Consider the following 18,867-nt stretch of genomic DNA (forward strand, 5'->3'; position numbering starts at 1 on the left):
ATCATTGGCCACGTGATGTAGTTGAACTCAGTCCCTAGTCCCTAGTCCCTTTTCCTTCTCGGGGTCACAAGGCTCAAAGCTCCAAAGCCCTAAGGACATGGTTGGTCTTTCTGGCATGGACAGCCCCCATCTTGAAACCATCTAGGGGCCCACTGTGAGTCGCCCTGTTACCATAAACTTAGGTGTGGTCTCAGGGCCCATTGTAAATATCGAAGACATTTCTGTGGCTCAGAAAATTGCAAGGGTTTAGAGGTTCCCTCCTAGGAGCCAGGAACAAAGGCCTGACAAAATCTTTATTGTACAACACACACACCAGCTTTGGACTACCATTTTTTACCCTACATCACAGGTATCCTGTTCTGTTCCCTCTGAGCCTGCTTTCAACACTTTCTTTCCCAAAAGCTATCAGTAGACCTCATTCTCTACTGGTGGATTTCCACCTAATTTGTCACCTCAAAAATCCCTTCATTTTCCTCAAGCCTCCGAGAGAACATAAAACCTAAGAAAGAAGGTAGCCAGAGCGGCTCAGAAAGGCCATACACTCAGCTCTGACCTTAGGCAAGTCATTAACCTCTCTGTGCCTTTGTGTCCTTATCTATAAAATGAGAATAATAGCTATTAGGGTTGCTGCGAGAGTGAGTTAGATAAAAGCACTTGGAATAGAGTCCAGTACCTCCAAGTTTTCAAAAAATGTGTTATTTTCTCCCACTATGACATCATCATCGTCATTGGTCCAGAATGCAGCATGTAGAAGAAAAAGCTCTGGAATCAAAACGAATTTGTCTTAGCTGGTTTGTTGCATGTTTGCCAATATGACATGAGTAACTTCTCTGAGCCATTATTTATTGGTCAGTAAGGAGGGGGGAAGGGGGTAACTAGGGACGCCTGGGTGGCTCAGTTGGTTAAGCAATTGACCCTTGATTTTGGCTCAGGTCATGATCTCAGGGTCACCCTGAGTCAGGTGCTGTGCTCAGTGGGGACTCTGCTTGAGAGTCTCTCTCCCACTCCCTCTGCCCCTCATCCACCTCAAATAAATAAAAAATCTTTTTTAAAAGTGGGGGGTAACAAATCCCTGCATAGGTAACCCCCTGGCTGGGGTCTAAGGGGCTGTGCCTTTTAATTTTGTTAGCTGAGGCCAAACTGTCCTCCAGGAAGATGCTGGTTTTTTTTTTTTTTTTAAGGTTATTAGGACAAAGGGGCAGTGCAAGAGAATTTGGGGGGGATGATAGAAGTATTCTGTGTCTTGATGGTGGTGGTGGTTACATGGCTACACATTTGTCAAAATGCAGTTGTCCAAAATTTGGAACTGTACACCAAAGAGTTCATTTTTCTATATTAAAAGAATATAAATACAAAACGTATTGAGCACTTTTTAAAAGATTATGATCACAAAGTTTAAATGAGATAATACAAGTGAACATGTCTACGTGATCTCCCCCTTGGGACCCTTGGGCCTCTAGACTCCCAATGCCACATTAGCAGATGTTTCTAGCAAATCTTGACTTTCAAGTGGTCTGAATATCGTTCATAGCCATATGACATTAGGGGGACTCCTTTCAGACCTAGCCCATAAATCTGACCCCTCCACTCCAATAACCTCTTGCCAAGCACTCTGGCCACCCTGGGGTTGGGGCAAAGGTGCTCATCGAAGGCCCCATGTGGGACACAGGCCTGAACAGTGACTGCTGACTAAGGGCTAAGCATGTTTGATTGGGAGCCTAGCAATCTGGATCCTCTACTTCCTCCTGAAAGCAGGGCAGGAAAGCCCTCCCCATGTATGAGACAAAGGTACTGGGAATCCGAGGTGTGAATTAAGAGTCTGGATGAGGCTGGGAAGGAGTGCGAAGGTCAAGAATCTTAAGGCCAAGTGGAGGAGAGAGGGAATTCTGTGTGTGATCGGTGTGGGGAGAAGATCCTTGGGAGTGCCCCAAGGTTAATTCTGGGGGAGGTGTGAGGGCAAGAACAGGCAGGCCCAGGTGAGGGGAAAGGGGAAAGGCACAGGAGGTCCTGAGATTGATGGCCTGGATACTGAAGAAGACCCAGGCGTGCCTGAGAGTGAGCAAGATGAAGGGGAAACTGAGGAAAGGGGGATCTTAGGACAGTGACTGTGGGAGACAGTCGGAAGAATGGGGGGAAGATGCTGGGTCTTCTGGGAGTGTGTAAGAGGAAGCCCAGGTGAGGGGAAACCGCTGTGGCTGAGGGAGGCCCTGACAATCACTCTCTGAACCGATCACTCTCTGAACCGAGAAGCTTCTGCTCTGAGGGCTGAGGGGACTGTCACTGAGTTGGAGAGTGCTGTGTGGGAGTTCTCTAAATGTGGGGAAGCTCCACAGGTGACAACCTGAATGCAGGTAACCCTGAAAAAAGATGACAATGGAAAGGATTGTCCCAAATGTATGTCAAAGGGGAAGGGGCAATTCCAAAGAAGGGAGAGACCCTGAATTTTACAGTCCTCTTGACAGGGCAGGGAGGGGGCTGTGAGAGGGGAGCCCCTAAGAAAGAGGGAGGTTCCCAGGGCAGGGAGGACTCTCTTTACCATGAAAGATACCCTGGGACTTCCTGAGTGTAAAGGAGATAGCAGTGAGGTGGGAGGTCCTAGAGAGACAGTGGGATGTCTAAGGGAGGGAACCTAGCCGAGGAGCTGGCAGAGAAGACCCTCAGGTGGGGGGTATATGAAAGTGTGAGGGTGTCCTACAGGTGACCACCTGAATTTCAGAAGTGTCAATAAAACGCCTGAAAAGATGGGGTTGGGGGAGGGGAGAATGGCAGTGAGGGGGGCCTTAAGGAATAGGGAAAAGAAGGGGAAGAAATACAGGTCTGAAGGCAGAGATGTCCCTGGAGACCCTCTCCCCCGGGATATGAAGGATGCCTGGGGTCTCCTGAAGGAGTGGAGCCTTCAGTATGGCCGTCCCCCTAAAACTTGCAGGGCTCAAGGACTTCCCAAGGGGATGGTGGGCTGGGAAGAAAGGGGAAAGGGGTTAGAAGGAGAGGAGGCTGGACTCCTGAGGGTGGGGAGGTCCCATCCCCTTCCTGAAGGGCCTAGAAGTTGGGGGAGGGGAGGCATAAGCAACAGGTGTGGGAATCCTGACCTTGTGGGCTGGGAACCATTCCTCAGTCGGCAGGATTCTGTTAGGAAGAAGGTGTAACTCTTGGGTCAAAGTCTAAGGGGCTGGGAAGAAAGTAGTGAGGTCAGAGCCCCCAGAAGTGGGGAGATTCTCCAAGGGAGGCAAGGAAGGGAGGTGGGAGCGGGGGACTCAAGGGAGAGGGAGGATGTAAGGGTAGGGGCCGCAGTGAGAGGAGCCCCCAAGACCGGCAGGCCCTGCCGCCTACCCTGCACTTGGGAGGGCCCCCAAGTTGGAGGGGTTGAAAGAGTGGGTAAGGCTCAAGGGATAGCAGGACCCCCAAAGGCATCCCAGGGTCCCCTGGAGGGGGATGGAAGCGGGGACTTAAGGGAATCCGTGAGCCCAGTGGGCTGGAGGCCCTGAAGGTCCAGTCTTGGGGCTTTGTCCGAGGCCCGTGGGGGACAGTGAAAAGAAGGGGGATCCTAAGCTGGGGATGAGGCAGTGGGGCTCCCTGGTGGGCGAAGGAGAGCCCTGCGCGGGATTCCCCCCTCCAAGTTTCGCTCGGCATCTCCAGGCCTGGGAAATGACCCCCCGGACACCGCAGACGCCACACAACCTAAGAGTGGCATCGGACCAGGTTAAATGCAGTAGCAAAAAAGTCCGGAGACCGTCCGGAGAGACGACAACCAATCAGAGAGCGAGAGTGAGCGCGCGCTCAGAAATGTAGCCAATCAAAGAGCGAGGGTGCTGGTTCGCGGATCTGACGCCGGGAGGGGACTCGAAAGCAACGCGAACTCACTCGCCAATCAGAGCCAAGGATGACTGTCTCGCGCTGCTTACGTAACACGGAGTGGGCGGAGCTCAAACGTACGGCCGCCAGAGTTCCCCAGCGAATCGGAAGTTTCGCTGCCCCCGACTCGGGGGTTGATTGGTTACATTCAGAACTTGCCTGTCAATTTTGGAAGACGGATAAAGGACATTCCCTTAGAGACCCAAGAGCCCGCCTCCGCTCTCTAGTGTGGGAGGAGGGCCTTAAAGAGCCAGGTGCTTGGTAAGTTGACGTCGGACCTTGATCGCAGAAATAGGAGAAAACAGTAACAGAACAAAACGGGAAGCAATTCCGTTATGCTGGAATCGAGCAGGAAGCGCCAAATCGCGAAAAAGCGGGAATTCGAAAAGCTTAAACGGCTTGCTTTAGGTCACACGCTTCTAAGTAGCGGAGCCGGGATTCGAACCCTCATTTCCGACAAAATAGTCCTGCCTCTTTGGGATACGACGAAACGGATGGATGAGACCCGAATCTTAATCACACTCGCCAGGAAAGGCGGGCCTCTGCTTTGTGATAAAAATCTTTCGATTCCAGGGATGCTGGGTGGCTCGTTGGTTAAGCATCTGCCTTCAGCTCAGATCATGATCCCGGGGTCCTGGGACTGAGTCCTGCAACGGGCTCTCTGCTCAGCGGCTCTCTGCTCAGAGTCTGCTTCTCTCTCTCCCTCTGCCTGCCTTTCTGCCTGCTTGTGCTCTCTCTGTGTGTCTGTCTGACAAATAAAATCTTAAAAAAAAAAAAAAAGTCTTTCGATTCCAGCCACCTGGCCTTTGCTCACACCATTTCTTCTACATCAAATACCCACTCATTCTAAACCTAGCCCAAAGGCTACCTCTCCTAAAAACAAAAAAACAAAACTCCCCAAAGAACCGCCCCGCCTGCAGGAAACAATGGTTTCCTGGCTCCCAAACTCACCCCTTTGCCCTTGGCAGCATTTTCCCCGCTTGGAGCTCTTGTCCTGTTCCTGTTTGCAAGCTCTGATCACCCTGGAATGTTACCGCCCATCTCTGTGTCTGGCCCCCACCCGTCAAGACAGACTCCTTTGAGGGCCGGTGACATCTCTTGAGTCACCAGCAACATCCAGCACAGGGCCTAGATTCCAGAGAACTCAAAAAGTAAAAGGTCCTATCTGGGCGTTTCCATCCTTAAAGTGGGATGTTGTGAACTTACGGTAAAAAAAAAAATTCGGGGCGCCTGGGTGGCTCGTGTCATGATCCCGGGGTCCTGGGATCGAGCCCCGCATCAGGCTCCCTGCTCCGCGGGAAGCCCGTTTCTCCCTCTCCCACTCCCCCTGCTTGTGTTCCCTCTCTCACTGTGTCTCTCTCTGTCAAATAAATAATAAAATATTAAAAAAAAATTCATATTAAAAAACACTGCTCTGGCTAAAAACTTCGCGTTATCCTTTTTTTTTTTTTTTTAAGATTTTATTTATTTATTTGTCAGAGAGAGAGCACAAGCAGGGGGAGCTGCAGGCAGAGGAGAAGCAGGCTCCCCGCTGAACAAGGAGCCCCACGTGGGACTCAATCTCAGGACTCTGGGATCATGACCTGAGCCAAAGGCAGATGCTTAACCAACTGAGCCACCCAGGAATCCCAGACTCTGCATTATCCTTGATTCCTCATTAATCACCCCCAGAAGCCCTACAGCAAATTCTGATGGTTCTTCTTCCAAAATACATCCTAAATCCTTTCACATCTTCCCATCCCCACTACCCCCACCCACCTTGGGAGTCACCACCACCCCTGGCCTGGAGTGATAGCAGCATCCTCCCTGGACTTGCTGTGACCACTCTTGCTTTCCACCAGAGCCTGTTCTCCAAACCGCTGACACAGTGCTTTTCTTAAAACATAAATCAAATTATGTCACACCTCAGCTTACAAATGCTCCAAATCATCTCAATGCTCTAAAACTAAAACAAAACAAAACAACCACACAAAACTAAAAAAAAAAACAAAAACACACACACACAAAAACAAACAACAAAAAACCCAAAAAAACCCCCAAAGTCTTCAGTGCAGTCTACCAGTTCCTACATAATCTGGCTCCTACTTTTGTCTCCGTAAAGAGCACAGATTTGAGGTTCAAATTTCACTTGTGCCACTTCGTAGCTCTGTGACCTTGAGCAACTTACTTAGACTCTGAGGCACAGTTTGATAATATGTGAAATGAGGATTAAGTACATTAGAATTCTCAAAAAAAAATTAGAATTATTAATTAAAATGGACCTCTATTTTATAAAATAACTGAGTAGTATTCCTCAAAATTGTTAAGGTTGGGAAAAGCCAGGAAAGACTGAGAAGCTGGTGCTGAACAGAGGAGACAAAGGAGATGTGGTGATAAATGGCATCTTGCATCAGGTTCTGGAACAGAAAATAAAGGACTTTAGTGTGAAAACTGGTAAATTCCAAATAAAGTCTGGAGTTTGGCTAATAGTCATGTTAGTTTCTTAGTTGCAACAAAGGTTCCAGAACAATGTAAGAAGATAACATTAGGGGAAGCTGGGTGAGGACTGTATGAGAACTCTGTAATATCTTTGTAACTTTTCTGTAAATACAAAGGTATTCCAACAGAGGGGTGCCTGGGTGGCTCAGTGGGTTAAGCATCTGCCTCGACTCCAGCCCATCTACTTTCCCCTCTGCCCTGAGGAGCATCCAGAGGTCCTGATTGCCCTATCTAAATATCCCTTTAGTCCTAAAGAACATCATCAGGCCCACTGAGGAAATGGCCAGAAATACAGATGGAGATAGAGGAGGGGCTGGGGTCCTGACTCCTGGGTCGGAGGGAGGAGGGGGCTGGGGGCCCAGATTGCTGGGTCTGAGCATGGAAGAAGCTCTGTGACCAGACTCCCGGGTCTCGGGGAGATGGGCGCTGCAGCCTGAGATACGTGGGGTTGAGCAATTAAATCCCACGACCCCAGCGTACTTTGCCGCGGCTCCGCACGCCCCAAGGGCCACGCCCCACTCCGGACAAAGTCCCGTCTCCTTTCTTTCAGACCCCTCCGCGCCGCCCTGCGCCCTGGAGAAACCGAGTCGAAGGTGCCAGAAGCGACTTGAGACACCCTTGTAAAGATGGAACAGCAAGAGAAAGGGACTGGGCCAGAGGGGTAAGAGACGCAAGACCCTCCCCCCGGGGAGGACAGAGACCAGAGAGGGAAGGGGACAGAGAAAAACAGAGACAGAGTGGACTGACTCAAAGAGAGTGTCAGAAAAAGGAAAAAAAAAAGTTTCAAGTATCATCAGTTAGAAACAGAATCTCAGCAATCTTATTGACAGAGTTGAGCGAGATACTTAGGAATAGGGACACAGCTAGAAACAGATATTCGTGGAACAGGGAGAAATTTTAAGAAGGAGCCAGGAGAATCGAAGGTATCAGGAACAGCCATTAGAGCTGGAGAAATAATAATAATAATTGTCAGACCCAGGCCTTTCCTATGCACCTTTGGTACCACCAAGAGCCATCTTTTGGTTTGAAAAATTAAGGTTCAGCACAGGGAAGTGATTGGCCTGGAAACACACCTTGAGCGAGGCAGCCTGGAGCTGGAATTTCATTCTGTCTGATGCTGAAGTTCTGGCTGAGGTGTCTGTCTCTCTGTAAAGAGAGATGGGAAGAATGAATGAGAGAAAGATTGAGAAACTGAGAGAGAGAGAGAGATTGAGAGAAGTGGGTAAGGAAGTCAGAGGTGGATGCAGAGCTGAATGGACTCCCAGGAAAAGGGCTGGACCACAGTAGGAAGGACAGAAAGAGATGGTGAGACCCACTGACCTGTCCTCTTGTCATTCCAGGAACAACCTGTCCCTGCCATCACCAGGGACCGAGCCGTGGACCCCTGCACCTTTCCCAGCCTTGCCACCTCTCCCCCTGGGCACCCCGGATCCAGCCCACCTGGGGCTCCCTGAGAGCTTGGCCTCTGTCACCGTCCCCATCCGTCTGGACGCCCTCTCCTACCTCCTGCACAGTGCCCTGCTGGGGGCCTACACCCTTCAACAGTCCTTGCCCTCCTGCCCCTGCACCCCCCAGACATGCTGCACCCAGCCAGGCACGGCCACAAGGCCATCCAGGGGACGCGGGGGTTGGGGTGTCCAGCGCAGGCCAGGCTGGGGCCAGGGCCAGCAGCGATGGCGACCCGGAAGGGCTGAGAGGGGCTGGCTGGGGGGGTCTGGGGCTGGCCCCAAGACTCCGCCGGTGATGCCACCATCACCACCAACGCTGCCTGACCAGGATGGGAAGAAGGAAGCCCCAGGTCAGGAGCCACCCCAGGAGACGCCGCCCGCTGCAGCAGAAGACTGGGAGACAGAGTACTAGGACCCTGAAGGTCCAGCTCCCCAGACTCCTGAGAGGGGCCCCCAGGGTCACCAGGAGGGTTTTCCTGGAGCCCAGGGTGACCTCAGCTATGGCAGAGATACCCCAAGAAACATCCTGCTCCCGTGTTTCTTCTCCCAAAACCACAGCCTCAGGAGTGGGTCCTGCGAGTCACCCCATGAAAACTGGAGCTGATTTAGGATCCCACGCCAGCAAAAGCCCTGAGCCTCATATCTGTGCCCAAAGCCATGCCTCTCTCCATTCCCAGCACCACCTCCAACTACAGTGACAGCCCCAACCCCATCCCCCCTGCCTCTATAGCCCCAGTCCTGTCCCCACTCTCAGTATCATATCCCCAACCCCGCTCATTCCCATTTCCATCCCCATCTCCACCCTTAGTCCCAGCTCTGCACCCTCCTCCTCTACCTACCTCAGGCCAACCCAGTCCTCATCCTTAACTGCCTCCTAAACTTGACCCCAAACCCAGCCCATCTTCAACCCCCGCCAACCCCATCCCATCCTCCTTCTGGTCCCAGCCCCAACCATGACGTGCCCTGTGACCCACCTGCAAAGAACCCCATTGGCCCAACATACCCAGACACCTGCCGCCCCCTCGACCCCGTTTCCTGCCCTTGGGGGTGGGGAGCCTTGGTTGAACAATAAATGGATGACTGCCCCATGTCTTGTGTCTCTGTGTGTGTGCTTACACAGCTCAGGCTAACCCAGCGGGTGCTGTGAGCAAGGCCTGTGAAAGGGTGGTAGGGTCGTTGGGAGGGTCACAGAGAGAGGCCAGTGGGGCCAGGGGTTGCAGGGAGGGGGCACTTGGATCCCTGTTTCAGCGAATTCCATTTGGGGCCTCTGCCACCATGGCATTTTTGCCTGCTGGAAGCTGCTGGGCCACGGGCCATTGTGTGGGGAGGCTTAAGGGATTTGGGGGACCCAGGGAGCAGAGAGGCCAGCAACCTGGCTCAGCTCAGTCCGCACAGAAGGGCCGAGGCAGACAGAGGGCTTGTGACGGGCTCTGCCACTCAGGTAGGGACCAGGCATTGGACCTATAGGCCCCCTCCTCCACCAAGACCTAAGGGTCCTTCCTCTCCCGGGGGGGGCTGGTGGGGTCCCAGCCCCTAGCCCCCTCCTCACCTGGGATCTAGAAGTCTAGGTCCCCAGCTCCTCCTTCCTCAACTGGGAGTCCAGATCCTGACCCCATCTCTCCCCGTCTCCACAGATCACCATGTACAGCTTCATGGGTGGCGGCCTCTTTTGTGCCTGGGTGGGGACCATCCTCCTGGTGGTGGCCACAGCGACAGACCACTGGATGCAGTATCGACTGTCGGGGTCCTTCGCCCACCAGGGCCTGTGGCGATACTGTCTGGGCAACAAGTGCTACCTGCAGACAGAGAGCATCGGTAAGGCTCCGGGGCGGGGTCTGCGCCGGGCCTGGGGTGAGAGCCCCCCGCGGGGCACAACCTCACCACCTGTTCGGCTTGTGGAGAACTCTGTGGCTCAGAGAGGGAAAGGGACCAGCCAAAGATTGCTCAGCACAGAAGAGGCAGAACTGGGATTTCAGGCTTTTTTTCTAGTACAATTACTCCTGGCACGGAGTCAGGTAGAGCGGTTGGGGGTGGGGCTGGGGTTGTCAGAATAGCCTTTCCTCAATATCGATGACGTATCAAGGACTCGGTTGGGTACTGTGGGATACAGAAGCGATACGGACCCTAAATTTGCTAAATACTGGATGGGAGTTTTTAAAACCTGCTGTGCGCCAGGCTTTGTAATATATATGTCTATATGTACATGTCTATATGTGTATATGTATATATGTGCATATTATAATATATGTTGTAAAAATGGAGAAAAATAGCTCTTCCAGCATAAGGTTCTTGCAAGCTACATTATAATAATATGTATTATATATAAGATGACATATATTATCTAATATACTATATATCTCTATGTATCTCTCTCCATATGTATATACATATACATATGTACATACATACATATATACATATACATATGTACATACATACATATATACATATATGTGGAAAGATACTCACATATATTGTATATTATATCATAATATATAATGTGCACTATATATTAATAAATCAATAATATACAATATGCATATACAGTAATAAATTAATAATATACAATGTGTATTATATATTAATAAATTAATAATATACATTACATATTTTATATGTACTAAATAGTGTAGTGGTAGTAATAATAATAACGACTGGCATTTATTGACTGTTATTGAGTCCTACATGCTATTCTAAGTGCTTGACGTGGACTAATGCCCTTGGTCTCCCAGCAACACTGAGAGCGGTGCCACTGTGTCTAGGAATAAAGCATGAGAGTTGCCCTCAAAAATCCAAACATTCTCTCCAGGGGGTTTTGGGAGGAGGAGCCAACCCTCCTGAGCCCCACGACCGGCCAGATTTCAGCCACTCCATCTCACTGAACCTGCCTGGGGAGAGGCAGCAGAATGCCCCTGTGCAGGACGGGTAAACCGAGGCAGGAAGCAGTGGAAAGACATGCCCCAGCCGCCAGCTCCCGAGCTCAGTCAGCCTCCTGACTTCATGCATGCCTTTCATTTCCGGAGGTCTCATTCGTCATGCTTCTACCATTTCTCCCGCTTCAGCCTGGGAAGGCCCCAAGGACATCCCCTCTGTCTTCTCTCTGTTGGGGATGGGGGGAGAAGGAGGCATGATGGAGGTCTGCAAGTTCATTTGACCTCAAAACCGAAATCCTCAGGGACATACCTCACCCTGATTGACCGCTGGGTATCTGTTCAAGCAGCTGCCTCACCGTGCACATCAATTGTAACTTGTTCACCAGACTCCGAGCAGGAGACGTGAACTTGCAGGGGCCAAACCCAGCCGCAGACGCGTGTGTATAGCGTTTTTAAAGTTTCTTACGTCTCTGCCAGAATTTAAAAATTTGGAGATTTTAGGTATAAAAATCGGGACTTGTAGCTGTCTTTGAAAAATCCCGTTTTGCATCCCTCAAAGGTGGTCTCCCAGTCAGGGTCCCTCAGGAGACAGGTAGCACACCGTGATTTGAACAGGGAGAGTTTTCTCTGAAGATGGAGCTGAGAGGCAGTAATGGGTAACTGGGGATGGGACACGACAGCCCCCACCTCAGCCTGCTGGGGGACAGATAAGCTGCTCTTTTTTGCAGCTACAGGCAAGCCTCAGAGGCGTTTGCATTTTCCACTCCCACCTCACCACAACCAGGGGAAGGACATAGGTGAAAACATGCCCCATAAGTCCTCCAGACTTTTATTTTATTTATTTTTTTAAGATTTTATTTATTTGACAGAGATACAGCGAGAGAGGGAACACAAGCAGGGGGAGTGGGAGAGGGAGAAGCAGGCTTCCCGCCGAGCAGGGAGCCCGATGCGGGGCTCGATCCCAGGACCCCGGGATCATGACCTGAGCCGAAGGCAGACGCCTAACGACTGAGCCACCCAGGCGCCCCCCAGCAGACTTTTAAATACCCAGAGGCATCCGTAGTTTCCTGGGGCTGCCATGACAAAGGACCACAGACTGAGTGACTCCCCCACAACAGAAATGTACCGTCTCACAGCTCTGGAGGCTGGAAGTCTAATAACCAAGGTGTCCGCAGAGTTGGTTCCTTCTGAGGCTATGAGGGATAATCTGTTGCCTGCGTCTCTCCCAGCTTCTGCTGGTGGTTGTCTGGCAATCTTTGGCACTCCTTGGCATGTCAATGCATCATCCTGATCTCTGTCTCCATCTTCACATGGTACCCCCACCCTCCTAAATGTCTGTCTTTCTCCAAATTTCCCCATTTTGTGAGGATACTAAGTCATTTTGGATTAGGAATCCACTCTGCTCCAGTAGGACCTCATCTTAACTTCCACATATGAATTTGGGGGTTGGGGGAGAGACACCGTTCAACCCGTAACAACAGCCGTGGAGAAACAGCCAGCAATTTTTCTTACTGAGGTTCACACAAGACAAAAGAGTGCATTTTGCAAAGATCCAGACTTTTTATTTTTCAGTGGCGGGGTCCAGGCTCTGTCCCAGGTACACAGGTGTCATGGGTCCTCTGAGAGACAGAATAGCCAAGCAGTTAAGAACAAGGGCTTTGGTGCTTGGTTGTCAATGCCAGTCATAGTGCCAATTATGGGACCCTGAATAAATCACTCTACCTCTCTCGGCCTTAGTTTCTTCACACCTGAAAAATGGGGATTAAAAATAGTACATACAGCAAGATGAGATCATAACTATTATTCCCAGGGCATGTCCTAAAGGGCCAGCCCAGAGCCAAGCACAAGAGACAATGATTCTCAGTGCTCCACATTCATTCACTCAGCATGTGCCCTGAGCACCCGCTATGCGCCAGGCGCCTGGTGCTAGAGATGCAGCAGTGAATGAGAAAGCAAGACCTTTGTCTTCACATAACTGAGCAACCAGCAGGGAAAGACAGACATAAATAAGTTAAAAATAAATAAATAGGTCATTTTCAGGTATGGGCAAGTGGTTATCAAGGAAATGAAAGGGAGTGGTGGGAGAGAGGGTAGGAAGTGATTAGCAGGAGGATAGCGGGGAATCAACACTCATTCATCATTCATTCATTCATTCATTCATCCATCCACCAAACATTTCTCCAGGCCTGTTTGCAAACCAAACTTGTGCTGAGGATGTTCTCCAGGTAGAATCCTGGCCTCAGGGAGCAATCAGGCTGGAAGGGGAAACAATCCAAAGAGCCACAGCCCAGAGCAGGGGATGAGGATGATACCTGAGGGGTGAAAGGGTACTTCCCAGAGGGGATTTGGGAGCTGGGCTGTGGAAGATGAATAGGAGCTTGCCAGGGGAAGAGAGCATTTGTTTGCAGAGGTGAAGGAGGAGGTGGGTCAGGGACGTGGAGAGAGGCAAGGCATCCCGGCCCTCAGGGGTAGCAGCTTTTGCCACTGAGGGCAGGGGTTGGCATGGGAGTGACCGTTCGGTGCTACCACAGCTTATTGGAATGCCACCCGGGCCTTCATGATCCTGTCCTCCCTGTGCGCGACATCGGGCATCATCATGGGCATCCTGGCCTTCGCTCAGCAGCCCACCTTCACCCGCCTCTCCCGGCCCTTCTCCGCGGGCATCATGTTTTTCGCCTCCAGTGAGTGGACCCACCTTCCCTGTCTCCCCACCCCGACCCCTAGCGTCCCTGCCCATTTCCATCCCCAGTACCACTCTCATGGGGGGAGGGGTTCCTCCTCATTCTCAGCTCCATGGCCATCCTAGTCGCACCCCAACCCCAACCCCAACTCCAAGACTGGTTCTAATGCCTAATGCCAGCGTCTTCTCACATCAGCCGCCGTCCCGTGGCTTGGGGCCAGCACTAACCACTGCCCAGGTTTAAGGGCGTGATTCCTAACAAGGCTGCCCCTGCTTCAGTTGCAAGAGGGGTCCTCAGGTCATCTGCCATTTTGACCCCTGGCTACAGGTGGTTCAGGGGTCCCCAGGACCCAGCCAGTTTCAAAAATTTGCTAGAAGTCACAGAACTCAAGAGAGCATTCCACTTACAATTACAGATTTATTATAAAGGGCACACCTCAGCACCAGCTTTATCAAGAGATGCATAGGGTGAAGCCGGAGAGGGTCTTAAAGGCAGAGCTTCTGCATCCTCCCCGCATGGTGTCCCACTGAGCTGTTCATCAGCCAGGAAGCTCCTGCACACTTCAGTATCCGGAGTTCCTGCTGGAGTTTCATTGACTGAGTCGTTGACCCTGTGACTGAACTTAATCTCTAGCTTCCTTCCCAGGATACCAAGTGGCTTAAAGCCCCTACCGGCTGTTCTGTTCCCGTGGCTGGTCCTTCTGGTGACCAGGTCCTACCCACTGTCATCTCAGCTCATCAACATAAATCCAAGAGGCTCAACAATAACAAAGACACCCGTATTGATCAGGAAATTCTAAGGATTTAGCGTCTCCCTCCCAGGAACCAGAGCCCCAAACCAGCCCGTTCAAATTCTTTATTACACAGCACAGCCCCGTCCCATCCCCACCCCAGCCCTACTCCCGAGGCACCCTCACCCTTCCCTTCCCACTCCTACCCGGCCCTCTGCCTTCCTCAATCTCACCCCCACCCCGATCTGGAAAACCCCACCCCCACCCCTTTTCCCACCCACCTCCCCCCATCTTCTCTCCCCAGCCTTTTTTGTCCTGTTGGCCTTGGCCATTTACACTGGAGTCACTCTGAGCTTCCTCGGTCGCCGCTTTGGGGACTGGCGCTTTTCCTGGTCTTACATCCTGGGCTGGGTGGCCTTGCTCATGACCTTCTTCGCAGGTACGAGGGCTTGGGGGTGGGAAGTTCAGCGTCCGTGGCAGAGTGGGCAGCACTCCAGAGGGCGAGATGATGGGGTATCCCACAGGGACTCCCCCCAGCATTGAGCCAGAAGACAGACACCCAGGGAGAGAGGGAGTGCTGTTTTGGGGTCTTGGGTTGGGAGCCCAGGTTAGGAGGACTTGGGGGCCAAGTGGGATCTCTTCTCACGCAGGGATTTTCTACATGTGTGCCTACCGGATGCATGAATGTCGGCGCCCGTCTGCTCCCCGCTGAGCCCAATGTACCCCCAACTTCATCTGGAAGTTAAAATGGGGCCACTGAAAAGGAGGGGGAGGGTCTAGAGGCCTGAAGTCCTAGTTCCTTTGGGCAGGAGGGGGCTCAGTCCTGGACTCTGGGTGGGGGCCTCTGACTCCTGCGTCCCAAGGGGGAAGGAGGGAGAAGGGGGCCTGGTGGGAGGCAGTTGAGATGACCCAAGGCCCAGCCCACGAAGAGGGGGTGTTAGAGAAATGGGATCTCCAGTTAGAGCGACTTTTTGAGAGCCTAATAAAACTGATATGAAACTACTAAGGTGTGGTCCTTGAGGGGTTGGGGTGATGAGAAACAGGTGTGAGTGGTGGATGGGGTGGGGGTGGTTGGATTATTGCAGGCCAACCTGCTCAGTCTCCGTAGGGATGGGGACAGACATGAATCACACAGTCCCCACCCAGGGGTTAACTATGACCTCTAGGAAACAGATGTGTAGGTCCAATTCTTGGTGTGTGTGTGTGTGTGTGTGTTTTCCTAATCCCACATCACCGAGCAACTCAGTTCTGACACTATCTATGCAGAGGTAGTGTTAGATCCCACAAGTGGAGGACTCGGTCCTAAAGACTGCCCCCCACCCCCACCTCAGATGCCATCACAAGTGCGGCTTCTCGCCTGGGCTTCTGGTCGACCAGCAGTAGATTGGAGGTTTCCATGACTCACTCTTTGGGTTTGATTAATTTGCTAGAGCAGCTCACAGAACTCAGAGAAAGATTCTACTTACTAGATCACCAGTTTGCTATAAAAGGATATAACTCAGGAACAGCCAGATGGAAGGGATGCAGAGGGCAAGGTGTGGGAAGAGGGCAAGGGGCTTCTGTGCCCTCTCCAGGGGGCCACTCTCCCCATTATGCATGCGTTCACCAACCTGGAAGCTCTCTGAACCCAGTCTTTGTGGGTTTTCATGGTGGCTTCATTACACACAGGCATCCTTGAGTGCATCATCGGCCACTGGTGATTACTCAGTCTTCAGCCCCTCCCTCCCCAGGTTGGGGACTGGGACTGAAAGTTCCACACCTGGTTGGTTCCCCTGGCAACCTGCCCTTACTCTCAAGTGCTTACCCTGGGCCCCCAGTTGCCTCATTAACGTAGCAAATACACCTTCAAGGCCCTCATCACCTATGAAATTCCAAGGCTTTTAGCAGCTTTGTGCCAGGAACAGCACAAAGACCAAAGACCAAATATGTATTTCTTATGAATCATAAGATCAGTGGGATAATACAATAAATGAAAAGATCTGTGGAAAAAACCACCTCGCCGTCCACTCACATCGTCTCCAGTCAGCATTCCTAACCGCCCCTCCCCTCCCTGGATGGGCCCCTCCAACTGGAAGCACCAGATCTCTGATCTGCACCCCCTCCTGACTCTTCACACACCATTCATGACCTTGACCTTCTCATTCACTCATTCATTACTTCATTCAATAAGCTGTGCCCAATTGCCATGAGATTTACTGATATCTATCATAAAATAATAAGATTATTTAGCAAGGCCTATTCTAATAATAAGAATATTAATTACAACCTACGCTAAAACTGTCATATTAATAGAGGCTTACTCCCTAGAAATATTTACTGGGGACTCCACAAATAACAATAATACCATATTTATAGAGGCTTCCTCTACTAACAATGGCAATTGAGGCCTTCTCTAATCGTAATTTATTGAGGTCTATTTAAGTAGACATATTTACTGAGGCTTCCTCCAGGAATCATATTTATAGGAGTTTATTCTAGCAATAATAATTATGTGGTAACTCCAGACTCATCTCCGATATCCACTTGAAAAGAAGAGGCATCTCAAATCTCCCGTGTCTTAGTCTCTCCCACATCCCACACCAACTCCTCCCATATCTCCCCATCTTGCCCCGTTGTCATTCAGCTGCTCCAGCCAAGAGTGTTGGGATCGTCCTCAGCTGCTTTGTTGCGTCCCACATCTGATTCATCAGTAAGTGCCGTTGGCTCCTACCTTAAAAATGTGTCCAGGAAGAATGAAGGGGGGGAAATCGGAGGGGGAGACGAACCATGAGAGACAATGGACTCTGAAAAACAAACTGAGGGTTCTAGAGGGGAGGGGGGTGGGGGGATGGGTTAGCCTAGTGATGGGTATTAAAGAGGGCACGTTCTGCATGGATCACTGGGTGTTATGCACAAACAATGAATCATGGAACACTACATCAGAAACTAATGATGTAATGTATGGTGATTAACATAACAATAAAATTTTTTTTTAAGATTTTATTTATTTATTTGAGACAGAGAGAATGAGAGAGAGAGAGAGAGAGCACATGAGAAGGGGGAGGGTCAGAGGGAGAAGCAGGCTCCCTGCCGAGCAGAGAGCCCGATGCGGGACTCGATCCAGGGACTCCAGGATCATGACCTGAGCCGAAGGCAGTCGCTTAACCAACTGAGCCACCCAGGCGCCCAACAATAAAAAATTTTTTAAAATGTGCCCAGAATTTGATTCCTTGCTCATCCAGTTACCACCCTGATCTTGTTTCACCGGGCTTACGGCCTCAGCCTTCTAACAGGCTCTGCCAGTGCCCCTTCCCTCCTTCTGCTCCCCCGGCAGTCCATTCTCTACCCAGAGGGATTTTCGTTAAGGCATGATTCAAATCACGTCACCCCTCAGCTCTAAACCCCCCAGTGGCTCCCAGCTCCAATGAAAAGCTAGTCTATCAAGGTCATACAAGATGCCCCGTGTTCCAGATCCCCGCTAACTCTTTGACTCAATCCTCCCTCCCTCACTGCAGCTCAGGGGCCCCCAAGACCGCCTTCAGTTTCGACGGTTTGCTAGAAGGAATCACTGGAAAGCTGTTATGCTCATGGTTATAGATGATCATAGCAGAAAGGATACAGATGCAAATCAGCCAAGGGAAGAGGCTCGTAGGCAGCGTCCAGACCAGGTGTGAGCTTCCAGTTGTCCTCTCCCAGTGGAGTCACACGGACAGCGCTCACCGCGTCCACCAACAATGTGTGACGATCTGCACAGAGGACTGCCCGCTGGGGAAGTTCAGTCCAGCCTTGGCGTCCAGGGGTTTCACTGTCCAGGGTCTGAGGCAGTTCTGTAGGCATGGAGAAATCACATGGCTGAGCTCAGCTACTCAGTCTTCGGCCCCTTCAGGGGTCATCCTGACATGGCATGGCCCAGGGCCCCCGCCATAAACCACACAGACAGGACACACTATCTAGTGTGGCTCAAGGACCCCAGGTGTTCAAAGACACTTATCAGGCAGGACATGCCAAGGATTTAGAAGTTCCTTTTCGGGCGCCTGGGTGGCTCAGTCGTTAAGCGGCTGCCTTTGGCTCAGGTCATGATCCCAGGGTCCTGGGATCGAGTCCCGCATCGGGCTCCCTGCTCAGCGGGAAGCCTGCTTCTCCCTCTCCCACTCCCCCTGCTTGTGTTCCTGCTCTCGCTGTCTCTCTCTCTGTCAAATAAATAAATAAAATCTTAAAAAACAAAAAGTTCCTTTTCAGGGGACAGGCCACTCTAATCCTTTGTCAAGGTTAATGCTTGGCTTCTCACTTACTCTGCTCTGAGACTTGCCGGCCACCAGGCTGGCACAGGTGTGCGCTGCCCCCTCCCGGACGGCTCTTTCCAAATGTCTGTCAGGTTTTTGCCCCAAAGTTACCTTTTTCACCGAGATGCCACTGACTACCTTATCTGAAATCACAACGCACTTCCTCTCCCACTTGTTTGTTTTGCTTTTAAATATTTTAAGTAATCCTTACACCCAACATGGGGTTCGAACTCACGATCCTGAGATCCAGAGTCGCATACTCCACCGACTGAGCCAGTCAGGTGCCCCTCAGCTCACTATTCTTAGCTGATAGTTTCCATCTAACGTTCTTTATTTTTTTTTTACACCAGAGTGGATACATGAAGCTACATTCTACTAGACAACAATTAGACTAAAAGATTTAGTACATTTTTATCATCATAATAGACTGCGTTAAATATTCTTCTTTTTTTTTTTTTTAAAGATTTTATTTATTTATTTGACAGAGAGAGACACAGCGAGAGAGGGAACACAGCAGGGGGAGTGGGAGAGGGAGAAGCAGGC

At 51.0% G+C, this 18,867-nt stretch overlaps 2 protein-coding genes across 2 annotated transcripts; both read left to right on the forward strand.

The window, feature by feature from the left end:
• The first annotated feature begins 6,956 nt into the window (after window positions 1–6,956).
• C16H19orf84 (chromosome 16 C19orf84 homolog) lies at window positions 6,957–8,190 on the forward strand. Its single transcript, XM_021681444.1, has 2 exons — window positions 6,957–6,991; window positions 7,671–8,190. Exons 1-2 carry the CDS (start codon window positions 6,957–6,959, stop codon window positions 8,188–8,190), a joined length of 555 nt encoding a protein of 184 aa, XP_021537119.1.
• A 994-nt stretch (window positions 8,191–9,184) lies between these two features.
• LIM2 (lens intrinsic membrane protein 2) lies at window positions 9,185–15,064 on the forward strand. The gene is made up of 5 exons (XM_021681446.2): window positions 9,185–9,219; window positions 9,413–9,593; window positions 13,183–13,332; window positions 14,367–14,501; window positions 14,713–15,064. Exons 2-5 carry the CDS (start codon window positions 9,419–9,421, stop codon window positions 14,772–14,774), a joined length of 522 nt encoding a protein of 173 aa, XP_021537121.1. The 5' UTR covers window positions 9,185–9,219; window positions 9,413–9,418; the 3' UTR covers window positions 14,775–15,064.
• The last annotated feature ends 3,803 nt before the right edge of the window (window positions 15,065–18,867 follow it).

Source organism: Neomonachus schauinslandi, chromosome 16, assembly GCF_002201575.2.
Source record: "Neomonachus schauinslandi chromosome 16, ASM220157v2, whole genome shotgun sequence".
NCBI classification, from domain to species: Eukaryota; Metazoa; Chordata; class Mammalia; order Carnivora; family Phocidae; genus Neomonachus; species Neomonachus schauinslandi.

Coding starts and splice junctions, on each gene's coding strand:
- C16H19orf84 (XM_021681444.1), top strand. CDS start 6,957: ATGGAACAGCAAGAGAAAGGGACTGGGCCAGAGGG. Junction 6,992..7,670: donor AAAGGGACTGGGCCAGAGGG/GTAAGAGACGCA, acceptor TTGTCATTCCAG/GAACAACCTGTCCCTGCCAT.
- LIM2 (XM_021681446.2), top strand. CDS start 9,419: ATGTACAGCTTCATGGGTGGCGGCCTCTTTTGTGCCTGGGTGGGGACC. Junction 13,333..14,366: donor CATCATGTTTTTCGCCTCCA/GTGAGTGGACCC, acceptor TTCTCTCCCCAG/CCTTTTTTGTCCTGTTGGCC. Junction 14,502..14,712: donor GCTCATGACCTTCTTCGCAG/GTACGAGGGCTT, acceptor CTTCTCACGCAG/GGATTTTCTACATGTGTGCC.